We start from the raw sequence: 20351 nt of genomic DNA, 5'->3' as shown, positions 1-20351 counted from the left end.
ATTTTTTAAACATTTGAGGCTATTTTAGAAGGTCTTATTTCCCTAATATCTTTCTTAGTTCATTTATCATTTATATAAAAGGACTACAGATTTTCTGAGTTACTTTTGCTTCAAGTTACTTTGTTGAAAATATTTATCAGATGTAAGAGTTTCCAAGTAGAATTTTTAGGTTCGATTATGTACACTACCATATTATCTGCAAATAAAGATACTTTGACTTCTTCCTTTCTAGTATATATTTCATTGATCTTCAGTTATCTTATTTTTTCTAGTGAAGAATTTAAGTACTATATTAAATAGGTGTGAAGAGAGTGGGAGATGTTGTCTTGCTCTTGCTGTTAGTGAAATTGCTTTGAATTTCTCTCCATTTATTTTAATATTGGTTATGAGTTCTAGTAAACAGTCATTGTAATGTTGAGGTATGTCCCTTGTACCCATAATCTTTCCAGAACTTTTATCATGAAGGATTATTGAAATGATGTCAAAAACCTTCTATGCGTCTGAAAAGATGACCAACTCTATTCTGTCTTTTAGTTTGTTTGTATCTCTAGGATGAAGCCTGTTGGATCATGCTAGATGATCTTTTTGATATGGTCTTGGATTGTGTTTGTAAGCATTTTATTGAGGAATTTTGCATCTACGGTCATAAGGGTAAATGGTCTGTATTTCTATTTTTTGGGTAATTTGAGGAGTATTGACATTTACAATTCATTGAAAATCAAGTAGAATTCTATGCTAAAACATGGTCTACATTGGGAACTGGTAGACTTTTAATATTGCTTTTATTCACTAGCAGTTATGTGTATGTTTAAATTGCTGATCTTATCCTGATTTAACTTTGATAGTGATATGTAACAGGAAAATTATTCATTTCTTCTATATCTTTCCATCTCTTGGAATGAAGATTTTTAAAGTATGTCTTTGTGATTCTCTGGATTTTAGTATCTGTTGTTATTTCCCTCTTTTTATCTCTAACTTTCTTGATTTGAATCTTCTCTTTATACCTTTTACTTAATTTTGATAAGAGTTTGTCAATCTTATTTATTTTCTCAAAGAACCAAGTATTTATATCATTGATTCTATCTACATTGAGTTTGATTAATTTTTGGCATCTAATTTTTTTGGATGTGATTTCTTCCTTTTGTTCTAGAACTTTCAGTCTGGTATGCTATTAATTTACTTGTATGAGATCCCTCCAGTTTTTTTATTTTCTGATGCTTGGGGTTTTTTTTTGTTTTGTTTTGTTTTTATTGTTTTTTTTTTTTCTTTAATGAAGGCATATAGTGCTGTGAAAGTATCTCTTAAAGCCGTGTTCATTGTATCCCATAAGTTTGGGTATGTTGTGTTTTCTTTTTTATTCTAAGCTAGAAAGTCTTTAATTTTTTTTCTCCATTTCTGTCTTGACCCGTTTTCTAGTCAGTAGAGAGTTGTTTTCTATGATTTTGTAAAATTTCTGATGCTTCTGTTATTGTCCCTCATGATCAGATAAGATGCAGGTGTTATTTCAATTTTCTTTTATCTTTGGAGACTTGTGTTGTGTTTCACTATGTTGTCAGTTTTGAAGAAAGTTCAATGAGGTGATGAGAAGAATGTCTCTTCTTTTGTCTTTGGGTGAACTGTCCTGTAAATATGTTTGATCCATTTTAATTTATGTTACTTTGTCTTTTTCCTTTGTAACTCTTAATATCCTTTCCTTGTCCTGTATGTTTAGGGTTTCGTTTATTATGTGTCAAGGGGAATTTATTTTCTGATCTAATCTATTTGGTATTCCATATGCTTCTGGTAATTTGATAGGTATCTTTTCTTAGGTTAGAGAAATTTTCTTCTCTTTTGTTAAAAATATTTTCTGGACCTTTGACCTAGGTTTCTTCCCATTGCAAAAGATCTCAGCTAAGGACATTCTGTGTTTGAGAACTACCAGAACTGTTTCCTACCTTCTGGTAGTGCTAAATTCTTTTGTCTTTTAACCAATAGAATCTATACATTTAAATGTCTATTAGAGGAACATTTCCAGCCAACTATTTTTTTATTTTCTACCATTCCTTGTGCCTTTATAAACTGATTAATTCAACATTTTTTGTTTGTTTCATATAATGGCATAGCTTTCACTGTCCCCACAATGAAATAAAGTCTATCACTAATTTAATAACTATCAGTATTCAGAATATCAGTGAAGCACAGACTTGGATCAAAGGGACTATGGCATTTTAATGAACGGCCTGTTATGAAATAGCTGTGTGGTTGGGTTAAAATGTTACATGCTGGTCTGGAGGAACTCTATGTCCTTAACTAAATGGGTGTCCACTTCTCTCACAGGATGTTCTTAGGTTTTCAGCATCAGAGGTTTCATATTATACTCGATGAGAACAGTTTCTAATTTGGAAGTTTGTGTACAGTAGCATTGCTTCAAGACTTCCTGACTCAAATTCTCTTCTGCTACAATGCTTCTGGGCAGTTTCCCTTACCTTGAAATGAGTTCAAACTTGGTTAGGTCTTTCCTTGAATACTTATATCGCAAAACCCCTTTCTATCCTCCGAATTGTAGCACACCTGTTGAAGCTTCTACTCAAAGTTTGTTCTTTGTTTCCTCATTTGCAAGTTCTGAGATTAGATGGGTGTTATTGGTACATTATTATTTAATAAGTGTTTTTGCCCCCATGTACTGCACATGCCTTGTTCTTTGTTATTTATTTCATTGAAAACAAGCTCATCTCCACCAAAATCTAAAAATACTAGTCATACTTTTCACACTTCTCATACCATTGTCATAGGGTTAGTCAAAGAGAGCTACATATTGAATTAGAGAAACATAGTTTTAAGTTGCAAAACTGGCAAGGGACAGATTTATGTCTTAAAGGATCAAGTTTACAAAATAAATGTTCAAAGTAAATGAAAGTCAGAGACCTGGAGTAAAAAATAAACCTGTCAGTTTTCTTCATGTTTGAAGGGAGAGGTGAGCCCATCTTGACAGCCTCCATACAAAAGTGGTCTGGGCTCCTTATTTTCTAGTCTAAAGGCTAAAATCCTCCCCATAGTGACAGTCTAAATAATGTCTTCAGATCTGGAGTGCCTGGAACCATGGAGTTGGCCTGGCTTAGCTGCCTCAAGAGACACGTGTCATAAGTATTTCAGGTTGGAGTCCTTGGGACTTGGGACAATGTATGCCTTCTAGATCCCGAGAAATTGAGGCATTCCTTCAGGTAGTGTAGAGTTCAAGCTGCTTTGTGTGTCTTTGTATTTGCCTTAGTTGTCATGGAAGTATGGAAGCTTAACAGCACAATTGCTCTGACGTACCTTGTATATCTTGCAAACATCATTGTATCCTGCCTACTGCATTTGTTCTGGCCATTGTCATTATAGTCTGCTTCTGATAAAGATATATAAGGTCTGATTGCTCTAAATAAAAATTGTCACCTCCCTAGTCCTGAAATGGCCCTTCAAACTGACCTATTTTAATTCCCATGGCCTTATCAAGAAAACTTGGCCCGGAAAGTAAGCACAGGCACTTACTATGGGGTATGTGTTCTCTAAATTGTCTCATGAAGTTCTAGGATATAGCTCATTCTTAGCACTTGTTTCTCCTTAGAGGCTTGGTATTTCTTTTTAAATTCTTTCAATAAATTCATGTATTTATTCAGTAAAAATCATTTTCTAGTGAAAATGATGATGGGAATTGTGGAGGGTGATGGATAGAGCCTGAGATGAACTTCTTATAAAATAACTTAAAACATATCTTTCATAGTGTCTAAAGTTATAATGACATTGTTACCAGACTACCACAAGTAGAAGTAGAAATTGGGATTTATAGATTTATTCATTTCCTTTCTATAACTAGATTTTTATAAATTATAGTTGAAAATATATAGGGAAGACAAGATGATTGTGGAGCATCATTTATGTGCTTAGGTCAAACCCTGATCCTCTGGCATGGTGACCAGGACTCTTAAACTCTGAGTAAACTCTCTAGCCCCTTATACATATTTTCTTTATATAAGGTTATAATTTTACTAAATATTCAGTGAAAAATAGCAAAAAAAGTATGTTGATGGCCATGTGTTTAGTGAATATAACTAAGGATGATTCTGACTTTGCCCACTGTCTCTCTCTTTCCTCCCTTTTCCAAACTAAACTGTGTTTGAAAAGTAGGGGAAAAATCTTGTTTAAGTAGTGAAAGTTAAAAATTAATTTGTTAGAGTATATGATAGATTAATTTGATAATTTTTATTTATGAAGTTACATTGTAAGTGGTCCAAGAGTTGTGACTATCCTCATTGGCTCACTATCATTTAACAAATGCATCATGTACAGCTTGATCATCCAAGGTGGTAAGGTTTCTAATAAGTCTAAACATTAAAATAATGAATAACTGAATGTTTTGTAGGTCCTGGATGTCAGATATAGGCAGAGCAAGACAGTGGAAAGAAAATGAGTCGAGGAGTGTTTTCTTTCTGCTCTAATCTCATGGTCAATGTTGGTCTCGGTAGTTCCTCAAAGCCTTTCTTCAGAAATACAACTTCACTCACCTATTACTTTGAGATCCATAATCAGCACAAGAGGCTTTAAATAATAACTGTGAATAAATAGAAAAAACCATATTCTATATTATTAAAAGAATTTTTGTCAAGCTAATAACTTTCAATCTATACCCACATTATTGTAACTTGTTTAATTTCTTATAGAAAGAAATTGCAAGAGAAAAGATGGCATATTTGTCTGTCCATTATCAGCTTTCTCTAGACTCTGTTAACAGCCACTACTCAGCTGGAATCACAGTTATTGCTCCTAATAAAATAAGAGTTCCCTTCATCATATTAAATAAGAACAGAAGTTTATACAGACCAGTACCTGCTTTCTTACAAGACATTAGTCAGAAAGAATATTCACCCTCCTTCTCTTTTTTCATTCATCTCTGATGTCTTTGGCAGCAGGAAGTATTAATATTATTGTGATATGTATCGATCTTAAACATCAACGAATTAGGACTTCTTAAATTAATGTAACCAACTTTGAATCATTTCATTAATATGATCACATGATGACACTATTTACAGTGTCTAGAGAGAGAAGATATTGGAATAATTTTTCAAGCCTGGTACACTAGTAACAGCTGTAATCTAATTTGACTAGTCAAATGCATGTATGTTGTTAGACAAAAACAATGTTATATCGCTTTATTGATGCAAAAAAAATAGATTTAGAATTTGACTGAAGTTAGCATAATAGATTAGAAAAATGGGTTGGAATAAGATTAGGTTCAGAATCACGTTCCCCAGTATTGAAATATTTAAAACAAAAACTATGTCAGGTAGAAAGTCTTGATATGTTTGAAATTTTCTTGTTTTACCACAAATCTTAAATCGGTAACTAGTAATTTCTGATTCCCCTCTGTATTCTGTAAATATCATTGTTTAATAAAGGACTGCTTTGGACCTATAGCAGGACAGAACCTAGCTAGGCAGGGAAAACTAAACTGAATGCTGGGAGCAAGGAGGAGTCAGAGAGAAGCCATGGAGCCCTGCCAGAGACAGACAATGGAACTTTAGCCAGTAAGTCACAGCCACATGGTGATACACAGATTAATGGAAATGAGTTAAATTAATATGTAAGAGTTAGCCATTAATAAGTTAGAGCTAATGGGCCAAGCAGTGATTTAAATAATATGGTTTCTGTGTGATTATTTTAGGGCTACGTGGCCAGGAACTAACTCGTGGTCTCCTGACTACACATTTTCCATCCAGTTTTCTTTTATCTTTCTGCTTGGTGGCTGGTGGATCTCTGTGAGTTCAAGGTCAGCCTGGTCTACAAGAGCTAGTCCCAGGAAGGACAGGCTATAAAGCTACAGAGAAACCCTGTCATGAAAAACAAAAAACAAAACAAAACAAAAAAAATGAGTGCAAGGTATTTTATACAGTTAGGAACATAGTTCAGAGGGCAGAGGTGTAAGTGCTCTTAACTGTTAATCCATCACCCAAAATTATATTTTACCATTCATCGTAAGTACATTTCCTATTTCTTTTTGATCTGCTTGTAAGACACTATTTATTTAAGAATTTATTGTTTGATTTTAAGATGCCTATGACCTTTTAAATTTTTTTCACATGTTAATATCTAACACAATTGATTAGAAATATGTCATTTCTATTCCAAAATTTATTTAAACCTATTTGTGTCCTAATATTTTGACTGCTTGAGAGATGTTCCATGGTCACTTGAGAGAAATAGGTGTTTTGCTTGTGTGTGTATGTGAGTTGTTTTTGATGCTTTGAATATTCTATAAATGTTTTGATATTTTCCTTTACCAATTCTACTTGCAGAATGCATTATTAAAAGCAGGGCATTATTTCCTCCAAGTTTCATAATATTCATTACCTCTTCATCATTCAGTTTTTGCCATATTCAACTCTATGCTCAATGTATTTTAAGGATTCTGTTAGCATATACATGCATATAGATGTATTGTTGATAGATTAATACTTTATCATTATATGAAATCATAATTCTCATAGTAATTTTTCTCTTAGAACCAAGTTTGTCATAATTTCTTACCATCATTCCAGTTTTCTTTGGTTGATGGCAGTATGTGATTTCTTTCTAAACCCTTTAAATCTAACCAATGGAAAAAACAATATCTTGATGCTGGTGCTTTATTCATCTGTATATTCTATTCAAGATATGCTAGTATACTACTTCCAAACTAAAATGTTAGCATGGCATCCTATGTGTCAAGTAATTGATGGAGTTAGAAATCAACCACTGAATTCTAAATGTCAATACTTCATAATATCCATGTATAAAATGTTAAATAGTAAAATAAGAATGGACATGTTCTCCATTTCAGCAATGATAAATTCTCCACACTGTATTCTTTCTCAGGAATAAAATACCCTTCCATAGAACTAGTATCCCTTCTTTGACTTTTGACTTCCTTCCACAGTTTTCATTATTGTTTTATAGGAAGAAGCATTTGTCATATGTATTATCATCAGGTTTGTAAGTTCAACTATCTTTGTTTCCCCTTTCTTACCTGTGGTGAAAAGCCTGGATGGAAATCTCAAACCAGCTCCATAATATTTATGAATCTGTTCTATCTATCATATGTTTATTATTTTATGGATTGAGTGGATCAGATATACTTGTTATGTATATTTGCTTTCAACAGAAATTACATTACCTAGTCTTATTAGAAATGAAAATTCTGACTCTCCATTTCCAACCTTCAAAATCAGACACTGGGGGGAAAGAAGTTCTGAAATCTCAAATGAATTGGTCCTCTTGAGAATTAATATGTAGTTAAAGTTTAAAAACAACAGTCCGAGTATTTTACTTGACCTTACCCTGTGGTAGGAGAATCCATTGCTTCCTTTTTCAGAGTATCAGCTTCTGTAAGCTGGGTCAGCTACCAGCAGATTGATTTTACCATATGTAGAATAAAGATGTTAAAAGCATGCAGATTGAAACTGACATCACTTTCAAGTCCATAAAAAGAATGATAAAAAGTTTTAGATTTTGAAGGTGGAAATTAAATGAGTAATTTTTAAAAATTAATAAACTATCATTAAAATGTGTGGAAGTCTTCCCCATGAACATCAGTGAATAGAGAATTCCTGGTAATCTTATATATAAATGATTGCATCTTATAATCAAAACAACCATGTGATCTCTAGACCTCTAGTTGTTTTAAATTGTAAAATGCAAGAATTTAATCATAATTGGCAGCTTTAATATCCTGAGACAACACGGAATGACTTAATAATAGGTACCTTTTAAATAGTTAACACTACAAATATCCTATAACTGAGGGCCTGGTAATTGTAATTTTCAACATTCCACTTTTTGCAACCATTTTAAACAAAAAAATTCTTATTAAATTAGTTCTGAAAAAGTTGGTTATTGGGAAGTTCCATTAAAATTAATACAATCAGCTGGGCGGTGGTGGCACACATCTTTAATACCAGCACTCGGGAGGCAGAGGCAGGCAGAGCTCTGTGAGTTTGAGGCCAAACTGGTCTACAAGAGCTAGTTCCAAGACAGGCTCACAAAGCTACAGAGAAACCCTGTCTCGAGGAAAAAGAAGCTAATCTAAGCAGGTTTTGTTCTGCGGAAATTTACTAGTAATAATGTCATGACCATGTTCTTTGAAAATGGCACAATAATTAACCCACACATACAAATGATTTTGGTTTTTTCAAGCTTCAAAGTCCTTCCCAGGAAGCTCTATAAATAAAAGTGGTCATTGCTTCTTGAATGCAAAACAAACCGGCTTTCCAAAGAGGATCTGTTGTTAGTTCTTGCTTAAGAAACTGCACCATGAAGATTCATCTCTTTTTCTTTATTCTGCTCCTTTGGGTCACAATATTACCAGGTAATATGCAAATATTTGTCAGAGGTATTTGTAGAAATGGATTTGCAAAAGTTTCTGTTGCTATTTGCTAAAGATACTTTCTTTAAAAAAGTTAGAGTGATAGTATTGTCTTACTAGATTTACTATGAAATTTTTGAATTGCAACATGAAATAATTACTAGTGGGAAACCCAGTGAGATATGAAGAAAATGTAGTTTAGCTGATAATATTATATTAATATGCTGCTTATGGGTATTATCATGCATTTTCAGGATATGATACATTGTAGCTTTGGCTTCCACTGTGTTCAGATTCCAATATATTGAAATCTACAAAGATTGCTAAGTTTCAAATTAAAATATTCATATTCACCCTATTATGTTTATTCAGTAATATATATTTAATAATTATTTCTGATGAGTTTATTTATTATTTGGGAAACTGCTGCTGAGCATTATCAACTATAAGGTGAAAATAGCTCAGTGTTGGATTATTTAACTTACATTTTTTATTCTATAATAGGGCATTAGTGAAATGCTTTTTGGTATTCTTTTCTCATAATTACAAGTCAATTATAGTCCTTATTGGCTTTCTTTGAAGTATTTCTTGTATTACTATCTACTGTATTTTGGTGAAAGGTTTCCCTGAAGGACTATCCTTCCCCAGCACGTATACAGTAAAATATTGGTCTTCTTATGAAGTGACACATATTCATTGACTTCAAAAACCAAAATAAGAATTCTGACTTCAATTTATTCATTTATTTTTATATTAATCAATTAACCTAGTCATTCATTTATTCATTTTAGATGGTCTAGTCTAACAGCCATTATATACCCCAGGCTTTATATGGCCTCTAACACATAATAGGTTATTTTCCTATATGTTCTGCAATAATTAACACTAGTAAATAATTGTATAAATGTATTTCAAACCTGTATCTTTTTTACAACTTATTTATTCAGGTTACTAATAACCATAGTTACTTATCCTTTCCTTCAACAAAATAAAACATTTACATGCAATGCGGGCTAGGAAGTTATAAATCACTTAGATGACAGAGTAGTATAAATTATATTGTGGTCAATAGTCTTATGCATTTTTCTATTACTTCCAAAGGGTAAGTTCCTTTTAAAATTATACATGAACTAAACCTGTAAAGAACTCATTATTATAGACAAACACAGTATGAAAAAAAATAACTATCACTTTGTTGGATGATACTTTCTTTTCAATGTCAGAAGAGGCATACTATATTTTTTTTTAGAAAAGGCATCTAATAGGCTTCTTTCACTTCATAGCTCACAAATCTATGGTAATAAAATAAAGTTGAAAATAAATGTACATCACTGGACCTGCGTAGATGGCTGACTGCTTATGAATGCTTACTATAGAGGACCTGAGTTTAGGTCCTCAATTTCAAAAACCCAGAGTGGGCAGCTCAGAATCACCTACATTCTCAACTCTAGGGGATCTAATGATATGTTCTAGCCTCTGTATTAACGTTCACATATGTGGAGTACATAAACTACTATTGCAGGGATACACACACAAACACAAAAGTAAAATATAATTCAGGATGAAATTTGTGATCTCCATGTGCTCATGAGTTTGAAGACCAAAGTACGACCAACCAACCAGAGACAACACCCTTAGAAAACACTCAGAAGCTGTAAACTGTCAATATCTCTTCAGTCAATAGTTGGGTTTCATGCAGGGCTGTTTGAATGGCTTGAACTTGTCCAGCCAGGTCTGGGCACATAACCACAACTGCCCAGAGTACAGTGTTAAATAGACTGTTTTGATTTGATTCTTCTCAAACTCTGAATGTTTAAACTTCAGTATTATTTGCATGAAAATTCTTATTCAAACTGAATTAAAATGACATTATACTATCACTGATTTATGTCCTTAAGTTTTCAATGCAAGGATTTTCTCTTTGTATAAATTAGCTTTCTTCTGCATTTTTCAAACACTACAAATACACATAAAGTATAGAAGTGGAATACTTTTTAATGATCCACTCTTTTATTTGTTTCTTAAAAATTGAAGATTTTAATTTCTATGGACATTTTTATATTTCAATCATACATATGCTATGAAAACAGGACAGAGTATTTTTGTATCAAAGAGATCACATAATCTTTCCTTCCCTCATACCCCAAACATTCAAGGTAATCTAAAGAATAAAACAAACAAATTAAATGAAAAGAAGTTGTAGTTTAAAGAATTATTCTGGGGAAAACTTCTGTAGAGATTTATATTGTATATGAATTAAGATTCATATACTACTTAAATTCTCTATCATCTGAGGCTGATATAACAGTATAAATTGTACTCATATGAGAAAGAAACAGATAGGGATTCTTCCGAAGGTCAGAAGCAGATATTTCAGAGTGAGGATAAAATGCAACTTATGTATTTGAAGACAAGAGGTTATTTATTTGTCTTTTCACATATTATTTGAACATTGACTAACAATTAGGGGTAATGATACCCTTGAGAAGACATTCAGAAATGCTTGGAGAACCTTTGTCATAGCCTGTACAAAGGGCAACTGTGGGGTAAAGTTCAGAAAGGCCGCTAAATAATCTGCTAAATAAAAAGCCCCTTAAGACCAAGATTTGTTCAATCATAAATTCAACTTTGCTTGGGATGAGAAGCCTACCCTAGAGCCTGCCATGCCTCCAGAATTATTTCTATTTCATAGAAACTAATAGCCTGCTATAGTAGCAAATCTAACCAGAAAACTGAAAGTCAGAGTTAAGGGTTATCAGGAATTCACGTCCATTTTTGGCTACATAGCAATTTTGAAGTCAGCCTGAGTTTCATGAAATCCTGTCCAAAAAAAAAAAAAAAACCCTCTAATTTTACTTTTGTAATTCTAGATAAAAATGTGAAAAAGTTCATCATGGCAGAATAGCAGTGCTGGTAGAATCTGTTCATAAATCCAACTATAAATTTTTCAACCATTCTTTTTGATTTGTTTTGTTTTCCTAATTAAAAAAGACTCTAAAGTGAAGCAGGAGTTAATAAACTTCTTTTTCCCAAAAAATAAAGTAAGTAAATATTTCAGGTTTTATACAACCTATAAGATCAACTCTCATTGAAATATGTAAGTGTTTATATAAATGTATAAGTGGATACTAGTGGAATCATACACCATAAAAAAGTGTCAGGGTGGATTGGCCCCTATGTAGACTTTATTTCTTTCCAATATCAACACAACAAACAGAAATCTGAAGAATGCCTTATCAAAAAAACTGTGATTTTGGAAAGTGTGGTAATTTCAGAAATGATGTAAGGGTGAAAATGAATGCACACACACACACACTCTCTCTCCCCCTCCTCTTCTCCTCTCTCTTACACTCCTCTTTTCTCTTTGATCAATGCCTTTGTTATGTATAGATATAATTTAATTAATATGTTTGGGAAAGGAAATCACAAAATGTCCAGGAAAGTTCTATTTGAACAAATTGTTTGCCACTGCTTAATTCTAAATATTTTTGAAAGATAAAATAAAGTTGCAATGAATTTTAGTAATGATTTTCAGTATAAAACATAAGGCTTGAATTGATTATTTATGATAACAGAATAGAGCATTCTTAATTTTATTAACAGCTGCAGAAAGAAAGTCAGCAGAATGTAAATCATGACTCACTTTTACCATTGTCTTCAAGAAGTTTTTTTGAGTTCATCACTCAGTTGTTTATGAAAACCTACTTAGTATCAAGGCATTTTCTGAAGTCTAGGATATCCCTCATATAAGGCAACAGTGAATTCGTTTAATTTTTCCCCAGCATCTGAGGATGGTCACACTATAAACTTTTGTCTCTAAAACTTTCTCCTTATGGGTGTGTCATATACAGTTTCCTAATTCCAGCATTCTTTCCTTTTTACAGCCAGAAAGAGGTTTCCCGAGTATGGTAGCTTGGATTTGAGTTATCAGTGCAAAATGAGTAAAGGTCACTGTAAAACCCAGTGCTCTGAAAATGAATTTAGGATTGTTTTCTGCATAAGACCTGGAACTCACTGCTGCATCTAGAATTTAAGATGATGGATGAAAAGATACACATGACCCAAGAAGACGAACAAGTCTAATTAAGTCTTCCCAACAAAAATTTCAAGATATGTTTGTCTCCGTAAAGCAAAAAGAATCTAATAAAATTTAATTCTGAGTCATTCATAAGTGGTTCTAGCTCACATATTAATTGGTACATTCAGAAATAAACTGAATTGAGTCTATTTGTGAACATTCCTGCAACAGTACTCAGAATTTTGTGTCTTGTGATATTTGACAAAGTAAGACGGTGGGAAAGCCTAAGTCAAAGAAACGACATGTAACTCTGAGATATAGACTGCCAATAGATATGCACTGTTAATGTGTTAACCCCATGAAAACGTATGAAGTACTAGGCTTGGTGACTCCATATTGAGAAAAAAGATCATTCTCATGAGATACAAAGTGCTTAAGAGAGAGAATAACCAAAGCATAAGAACAAAGTAGCAGAGAAAATTCACATTGCCTCTAGGGTCTCTTCATGTTTATTATTTTGTGGAGAGAAATGTAAACCAAAAGTAATGGAGGACGTTTCAGAAAGAAGAATGTCGACATAATTATGAGTTTAATCTTCTCTTTATCTCGAAGAGCTGATATCGCACAAGGAGACACACATAAGGAAGAAACACTCATCTTCACTTCTGACCTTTCATCAGCCTCCGTTCCTCTCCTGCCTCTGAGTGTGCAACATTCTGACCTGCATCACTACATAAAATATCCGTACAATGTCCACCCAAATGCCTGCTTTTTATTATTGCCATAGCACTACAATTTAGCCATTTATATCAAATCAAACTTCTTGTGAAACATACACTCACCCAATATAATAGAATAGGTTTTGGCAAATTAATTTATGGAAAGGGAAATTATTAAAGAGACACATGTGGGTTAGAATATGAATCAGAAAAAGAAGGAATTTCATAATGTCTTTTATTGTGGCCTCTCTGTAAGCTCATTCCTGTATGCGGATAGAGAGACAGAGACAGCAGATGGAGCAAGTTCATACTAAATGTTATTTACACCAGTGCCAACACATGATGGAAATAAGATGCCACTGCTTAGACTATACTCAAGTGTGTGTGTGTGTGTGTGTGTGTGTGTGTGTGTGTGTGTGTGTGACTGATCAGTTTTCAGTGTTGTAATTCAATGAAAGGATGTGTTCCATCATGAAGAGATTATTTTCTAAGTAGATATTGGTGCTTTTAGTGTGTTTTTCTTTTTCAGATTCAATATCTTTAAATAGGCAAATTATCCCATGTGTTCCTTTGCAAAATATACACTGAAAAGTAGTTTATATCTTATGGTAGTCATTTGCAGCAGGCTCTCTTTTCTTTGGCACCCCTGGTACTGTGGTCTGAATAATTCTCTTTAGAAGAGCTACATGTTACATTGCATATCAACAGGCAGGACATGTCACAGCATCCAGGACTTTTACTCACTGGATGCCAGCCGCAATTGTTGCTTTAAAGACAAAAATAAAAATGTTCACATATGTTGATAAATATCTCTTTTGCAAAGTGAAACACATGTAAACACAAAGCAGCCATTCTCATAGAAATTAAAATTTTAAATGGAAGCAAAATAACCACTAACACTGTCATGTGTCCAATAATAACATTTTTGTGTTTTATAAGAATAATTGTCTATTCAAAACTTTATTATATTGTTATATGTTAGCTGCAGACGTACAGAAAAAATTAAACTATATTTTTGCAATGAATCTATTAATTGTATGATGAGAACATTGTGACTTTACCTAATCCATTACTGAGTCATTGCTACCACAAGCCTTCTACTAGAATAGCTTGTTAGTGACTAGCCAGAAGTTGAAAATGGTTAGATGTTCTCCAGACAACAAGGGAGTCATCTCTTTAAGCAGGCTGCCCTAGCATGTCTGGGACTCTTCCCACCATTTAGTAATCCTTTGAGAGAAATCAAATCCCTCTCAACTGTACATGGAAGCCACTGCCCTTGTTCAAGATGAAAAGGCTAGAAACATGAAGAGGACACTTCAGAAATCTTTTGTGACTTTGTATTTATACCAGAATTGAAAACTAGGCTTGGCTCTCTGTGCTTGTAACCCTGGCATCATGTGCATAGTCAGGTGTCTGGAAGATTGCTGGCCTGCCAGTTTACTGAAAGGTGAGCTGTAGATTCAGTTAAAGACTTTTCCCTAGGGAATAAAGAGAATGCAGAGGAAGGCATCTGATATTCTTCTTTAGCTCTGCATGTTTGTGCCCAGGTTCACACACCCATACATCCAAGCAGGGGCACATCTCAAATGAACAAGTAAAAGTATAAAGTCCAAGTTAATTATTGCTGTGTCGGACAGTAGCAACTGAAGTTTGTCAGGGACTAACAAAGGGGAGGACAAAGATTGCTCAAAGATTTCTTGTCTAGGCCCTCACCGAGGAAGTTTTGTCATTTATTGAAAAGATATCGTCATTGGAACAAATCTCAGTGGTATAAGCTCACTTAGTTCTGTGTATGTGAACTTGAAAAAGTAGAATGGATTTTAAAAATTACTGTGTGGAGAAGATAGAAATCTACTGAGTGTGTGGAATATGGTGATCTTCTGAATTGATGGGAGAGGATAGCAACCAGTTTCAGTCAGTGTGTTAGTGGCTTATCGGAGTATGGGCTTTGTGCCCCTGTTAATTGGGAGAGAACACATAGACATAGATGCTGGCAGCTAACTTCACATGGTGCAAAGGCCTTAGGATGTCTCTTAAAAATATTAATTGGGTTACTAAAGGGAAAAAATGAGAACTATAGCTAGGAGTGGAGATGACAAAGGACCTGGAATTATAAACTAGGTCAAATGCTGTGATGGAAACTTTAAAAGCCTAGAGAGCTGGTTAACCTTGACCTGATTTACAAAGGCCCCCATCACCTCCACTGGTGTTCCTTAGTCTCATATTGACCCATGTAGCTTTGTACAGTCTATAACTCAAAATTAATCTGAAAATTCTGTCACCTTATGTGAGTTTTCTTGATTCATCCAAGTGTTCTCAACTCTCTTATCTAAAAAGAATTGGACTCTCTCATCTTATTTTTTCATGTTATTCTCTAACCTGTGTAAATTCTATTCGTGCCCAAACCCATGACAACTTATCTAGACATAGCTTCCATTTTACAACTCTTATAGGTGCCCACATCTATTTGCCAATATTTATTTTCTGTTCCTATTTAGCACAAGATCCAGCAAAAACTTAGTTACTAATAAAATGTGAGAGTTTAAAGAAAGAACACTTTTTATATAAAACTAAAAGTGAAAATAATCATCAAGTTCAAAGATTAGTTTAATCAGCCACAAACTTCTATGATAAGCCTTCTATACTAAGAAAAATGAAAAAGCTGATTTGTGAACTATAAACTAGAATATATTTGGATATTATCATTTCATGTTATTGGACACAATGCCCTGAAGTGGGAAATTATTATAAACTACACTGTATAGTCCAGAAAAAAAAGCATACACAGAAAATAACAATGGACAGCTAGTGATGGAGTATGGGTATTTCTGATTAAATAATTAAATTATGTTCCTATGTCTATTATATCCACACCTAGTGACTTTTTCAGATGATTCGTATACTGAATATACATGTTTAAGCAATTTACTTCTTGTAAAATAAATCCAAGATGGAGGGACACAATCAAAATGGTCACTAAGACATCACAATTAGAAGTTTTTGCTTATACTGTAGAGAAGATAATACTGTTTAAAACTGCATCTGCATCTCCATTGCTTAGACACTAACAATGCTCCATTTAAAACCAACTTTTACTATGAATCCAAAAGTGAAATAAAGACAAGCTCATTTAAAGTGCTCTAGTTTAGATTTCTTAACAATTTTCCACTATAAGAGCTGCCTACATATTTCATACATAATATCTTTTAAGATTTCACAAAATTTGTCTAACTTATTACAAAAAAATGCACTATATAGAGATCAACCCCTCAACTATTTTATTTTGAAAGAGCCTGTGGGTCAAGGTCTAACTTCTTGATGAACTTTCTTCTGTCTTAGTGTCAACACATACCTTACACAAAGCACGTGGCTTCTCAGTCCTACCCTACACATTTTCAGTTCTGCCTCTGTGTTCCCAGGGAATCATGAGACCACGGAAATGTCATTAACAGAAAAGCAATGTGGTATCACGTAGAAAGATATATTCATGCACACACACGCGCACACACACACACACACACACATATACAACTTTGTATATATAAATACTATATATATGAGAGAAAGAGAGAGATGGCAAAGAACCCAATCCATGAAGAATGTGAGAAACTAGCATTGAATCAGGTATTTTTAACTCTTAATTTCCTTAGACGGTTCAGTCATGACTCGAACTGACAAATGATGGTTAACGTACCCTTCAACCACACTTATGGTAAAGACTTCTAGAAAACTTCCTGAAATATATCTTCCTGACAGAGATAGTAAATCAGAATTTGAGGTATTTCTTTTTTCATCAGAATTTATTATCATAATCCTCTTTTTCTAGTAGTTTATAAGAAGTACTGCAAATGAGTGCAGAAATACTGTGTGGCCTTTTACCCATGACCTCTTTTGATTTTAATGTGATATATGTCCACTAATTCCAGTCACCTAATAAAACCATTTTTATACTCATGGTTCATTTTTATATAGCATTGTATATTTTTGCATCCTTATTTATTAATGAATATTTATAAGAATACTAAGAACTATCATTCTTATCCAAATATATATATATGGTAAATTTGTGACTCTTCTGTGCAACTTAGAGCTTATTTTAAAACATGTCTGGAGGATAACTCAGTGATGAAAGGACTGCTGTTCAAGTGCAAGGACAAGTTTGGTCCTCAGCATCACAGAAAGGCAAGGGAAGTGTGGCAGTACATATTGGTATAGACAGACCTATATTCCTAGCGCTTGGGATACAGTAGCAGTAGGTCCTACCATAATCTAAAATAGCCAAAGGTGTGCTCTGGGTTCAGGGAGATTCTGCCTTAATAGCAAAGAAAGAAAAGCACCGGATTTTAGCCTCAAATCTCAACACGCACATATACATGCAGTGGCAGATATATGCACAAAAACACACACAGAGAAACAACAAAATTCACTTTTAACATATCTTTTTTCCAGAACATATGATTCTATGGAATTTGGATAGTACTCTTTTTTTCAAATAATGATAAAACAAAAACTCAGTAATTTTATATGACTAATGATTTAAGATACGTCATCCTTTTTGTGAATTTATGGCATCTGAAAAGAATCACGGCAAGGTTGGCAAGACATAATGACTCAGGGATGCCAATTAATTTATTAGAGTCCCAGCAACAGTTTTAAAAACAGTCTGAAATACAGGCCTCAAGCATACTTTTCTCTACCTTCAATATTACTAACCATAGTTCTGAAAGGTTTAAATTTCATTGATACATGCCAGTGGCCAGAAACGACCTTCATCAGTTAGTTCCCAGTTAGCTCCCAGACCCTAAAGAAGCACCTGTGTTTATGTGTCACTCTTGCTGGTCTCCTCCTTTCATTTGACTTCCTCTTCCCCAACAAGAGCATCCTGTCCAGTAAGGCCGCTCAGTGGGGTTCCTGACACTTGTGTATTTGCTTACAACACCAGCAAGTCACAAAATGCCTGTCTTGCCCAGTGGGAGCCCTATGAATTTCATTTAGATTCTAAACTGGTAGGACTTCTTCTGAGGTTGCAGAATTTAAACTTAAACTTGGTTACATTTATTCTCAAATTTTGTGTGAATTTGTTCTACATTTTCTTTGCTATTATGGGAATTACCTAACGTATAACTCTGATGGACATTATTAAAGCATCTCTTTAGAGGTGGAATGATGGCCTCCAAATAAATAATTACACTGATAAAATTTGAAAAATAAAAATCTGACTTTAAGGCTTTTTTATTCTAAAGAGAAAAATTCCATTGTAGATTGCTTTTTACAATAAGATCTTCAAATAAGAGCACTTTTATACCTTTATCATAGTTTGCTCTATGAAAATATTAAATTTTTACATACTTTAACACATGAAATAATGATTTCAGAATCTCAGAACATAATATTATTGCTTTTGACAGTTTTTTTAAAGCCACACAATGTGAGTTTCCACCTTTATTTGTACATGGGAAGCACTTTAGTCTCCCCAGTAATTGGATATCAGTAAGTCGTGCATAACCACTAGGCTGTTATGACTGGACTACATCAGTAAGGTGTCAAGATCACAACAAATCAAATTATCATGTAAGGGTTTAGGTTTAGGCTAGATGAAAATAAATAACATAGCAAACACATTATAAAATATAGACAAATAGTAGGGCATAAATTTGAAAGAGAGCAAGAAGGGGTAGGTAAAAGGGTTTGGAGTAGGGAAAGGCAAAGGAGAGATGATGTAATTATTTTATAATCTCAAAAATAAAAAGCAATTTTAAAAAGTGGTAAGCATGGGGCCTGCACAGATCTATCTGCACTAGGCCCTCTTTATATGTTATGGCTGTTAGCTTGATGACCTTAAACTGAGAGCATGAGGACCATGGGAAAGAGTTGAAGGGGAGGTGAGAAGAAGGGAGGGGAGCAGAAAAAAATGTATAGTTCAATAAAAATCAATAAAAAATAAATTAAATTTAAAAAAGATATTACTAAAATTGAGAATATTGCTGACTTTTTTTGTCTACCCTTTAGACTCTTTTCCTGAGTTTACTTGTCCAACCTCTATATGAGGATTATAGCTTTGTTTTATTGTATCTTGTTTTGCATCTTATGGTATTTTGCTTTGTCCTGTTTGGTGATCCTCTCTTGGAGGCCTGCTCTTTTCTGAAGAGGAATTGAAAAAGGGGTGGATCTGAGGGAAAGAAAGGTGGGAGGAGCTGGGAGTAGCTAGGAGGATTGAAGAGAGGGGAAACTGTGGTTGGGATGTATTGTAAGAGAGAAGAATCTATTTAAATAAAAGATCAATCTTTAAAGCATTAATAAATAAAAATAAAGAAGTGTCTGCAACGGACAGCAAAGCCATGGACAGCAAAGCCTTTCGGGACAGATACAAAAAACTATGACATTTGCTTTAAAGGTTGTAAAATGAAATATTTACAAGCTAGTAGAAGTATAAATATTGTTTTAATAAGTGAGGGATCAGTTTAGTATATGGAGAATAAAAATTGTGATCCAGGAGTTCCAGGATGATGTGGGGCAAGCAAGATGCTTGTAGTTTCATCCCTTCCCCAAACAACTGCTGAGTTGTGAAAACAATGAGCAGTTGCTCCTCCTCCCAGACCCTATTACTTCATTATCAGAGCATAATTTTCACTCATATAAAATAATACAGCTATAACTTCATGTATATGTATGTATTTGTTTAGACATAGACATCAATGAAATGTGAATTATCATGGTAACATGGTTCACTGTGATGTATAAAAGGTACCTTGACCACATTCAGCTCCCTTTAGTGCCCCTCCCATTGACCTCCTTTCTCTTTCCAGAGTTTCTTTCCACTTTCATGTCTTTCTTTTTCTTGATTGCAGCCAGAAGTAACATGTCACCAAAGTACAGACTAGAGAGATGTGAAAAAGTGCGAGGCATGTGTAAGACCTACTGTGATGAGGATGAGTATGATTTCGGATACTGCATCAAATGGAGGAACCAGTGCTGCATATGAATGACCGCAGTGCCAAAAGGAGGTACACCCACGCCTAACTCGAATGCTGATCCATGCTGCCGCTGGCATCCATATGCCATTAAGCTTGAGAACTGATAAGTAAACCATTGTATAGCTACACTGGAGTGTGAACTTCTGTGTGTCTCTTGAAGAACAGATATATTGTTTCTGAGTATTTGCTATTGCAATAAAAGTGCTGTGAACATTTCTATAAGGACTTTGCATGGACATGTGTTTGCTTTTGTTGTTCTTAGCTAACTACTTAGAAAATAG

General features: G+C 33.9%; 2 protein-coding genes across 2 annotated transcripts; both read left to right on the top strand.

Annotated features, from left to right (window-relative positions):
* The first annotated feature begins 569 nt into the window (after nucleotides 1-569).
* Nucleotides 570-12386, top strand: LOC126489672 (beta-defensin 17-like). The gene is given in 3 exon segments (XM_050124063.1): nucleotides 570-651; nucleotides 8228-8362; nucleotides 12244-12386. Coding segments are annotated over 3 exon segments (360 nt in total).
* Nucleotides 12387-19919: 7533 nt separating this feature from the next.
* Nucleotides 19920-20078, top strand: LOC126489671 (beta-defensin 110-like). The gene has a single exon (XM_050124062.1). It carries the CDS (start codon nucleotides 19920-19922, stop codon nucleotides 20076-20078), a length of 159 nt encoding a protein of 52 aa, XP_049980019.1.
* The last annotated feature ends 273 nt before the right edge of the window (nucleotides 20079-20351 follow it).

Source organism: Alexandromys fortis, unplaced genomic scaffold, assembly GCF_014885135.2.
Source record: "Alexandromys fortis isolate MF-2015 unplaced genomic scaffold, M_Fortis_MF-2015_v1.1 scaffold_207, whole genome shotgun sequence".
Taxonomy (NCBI): Eukaryota; Metazoa; Chordata; class Mammalia; order Rodentia; family Cricetidae; genus Alexandromys; species Alexandromys fortis.
This window is presented reverse-complemented; position numbering and strand designations above follow the sequence as displayed.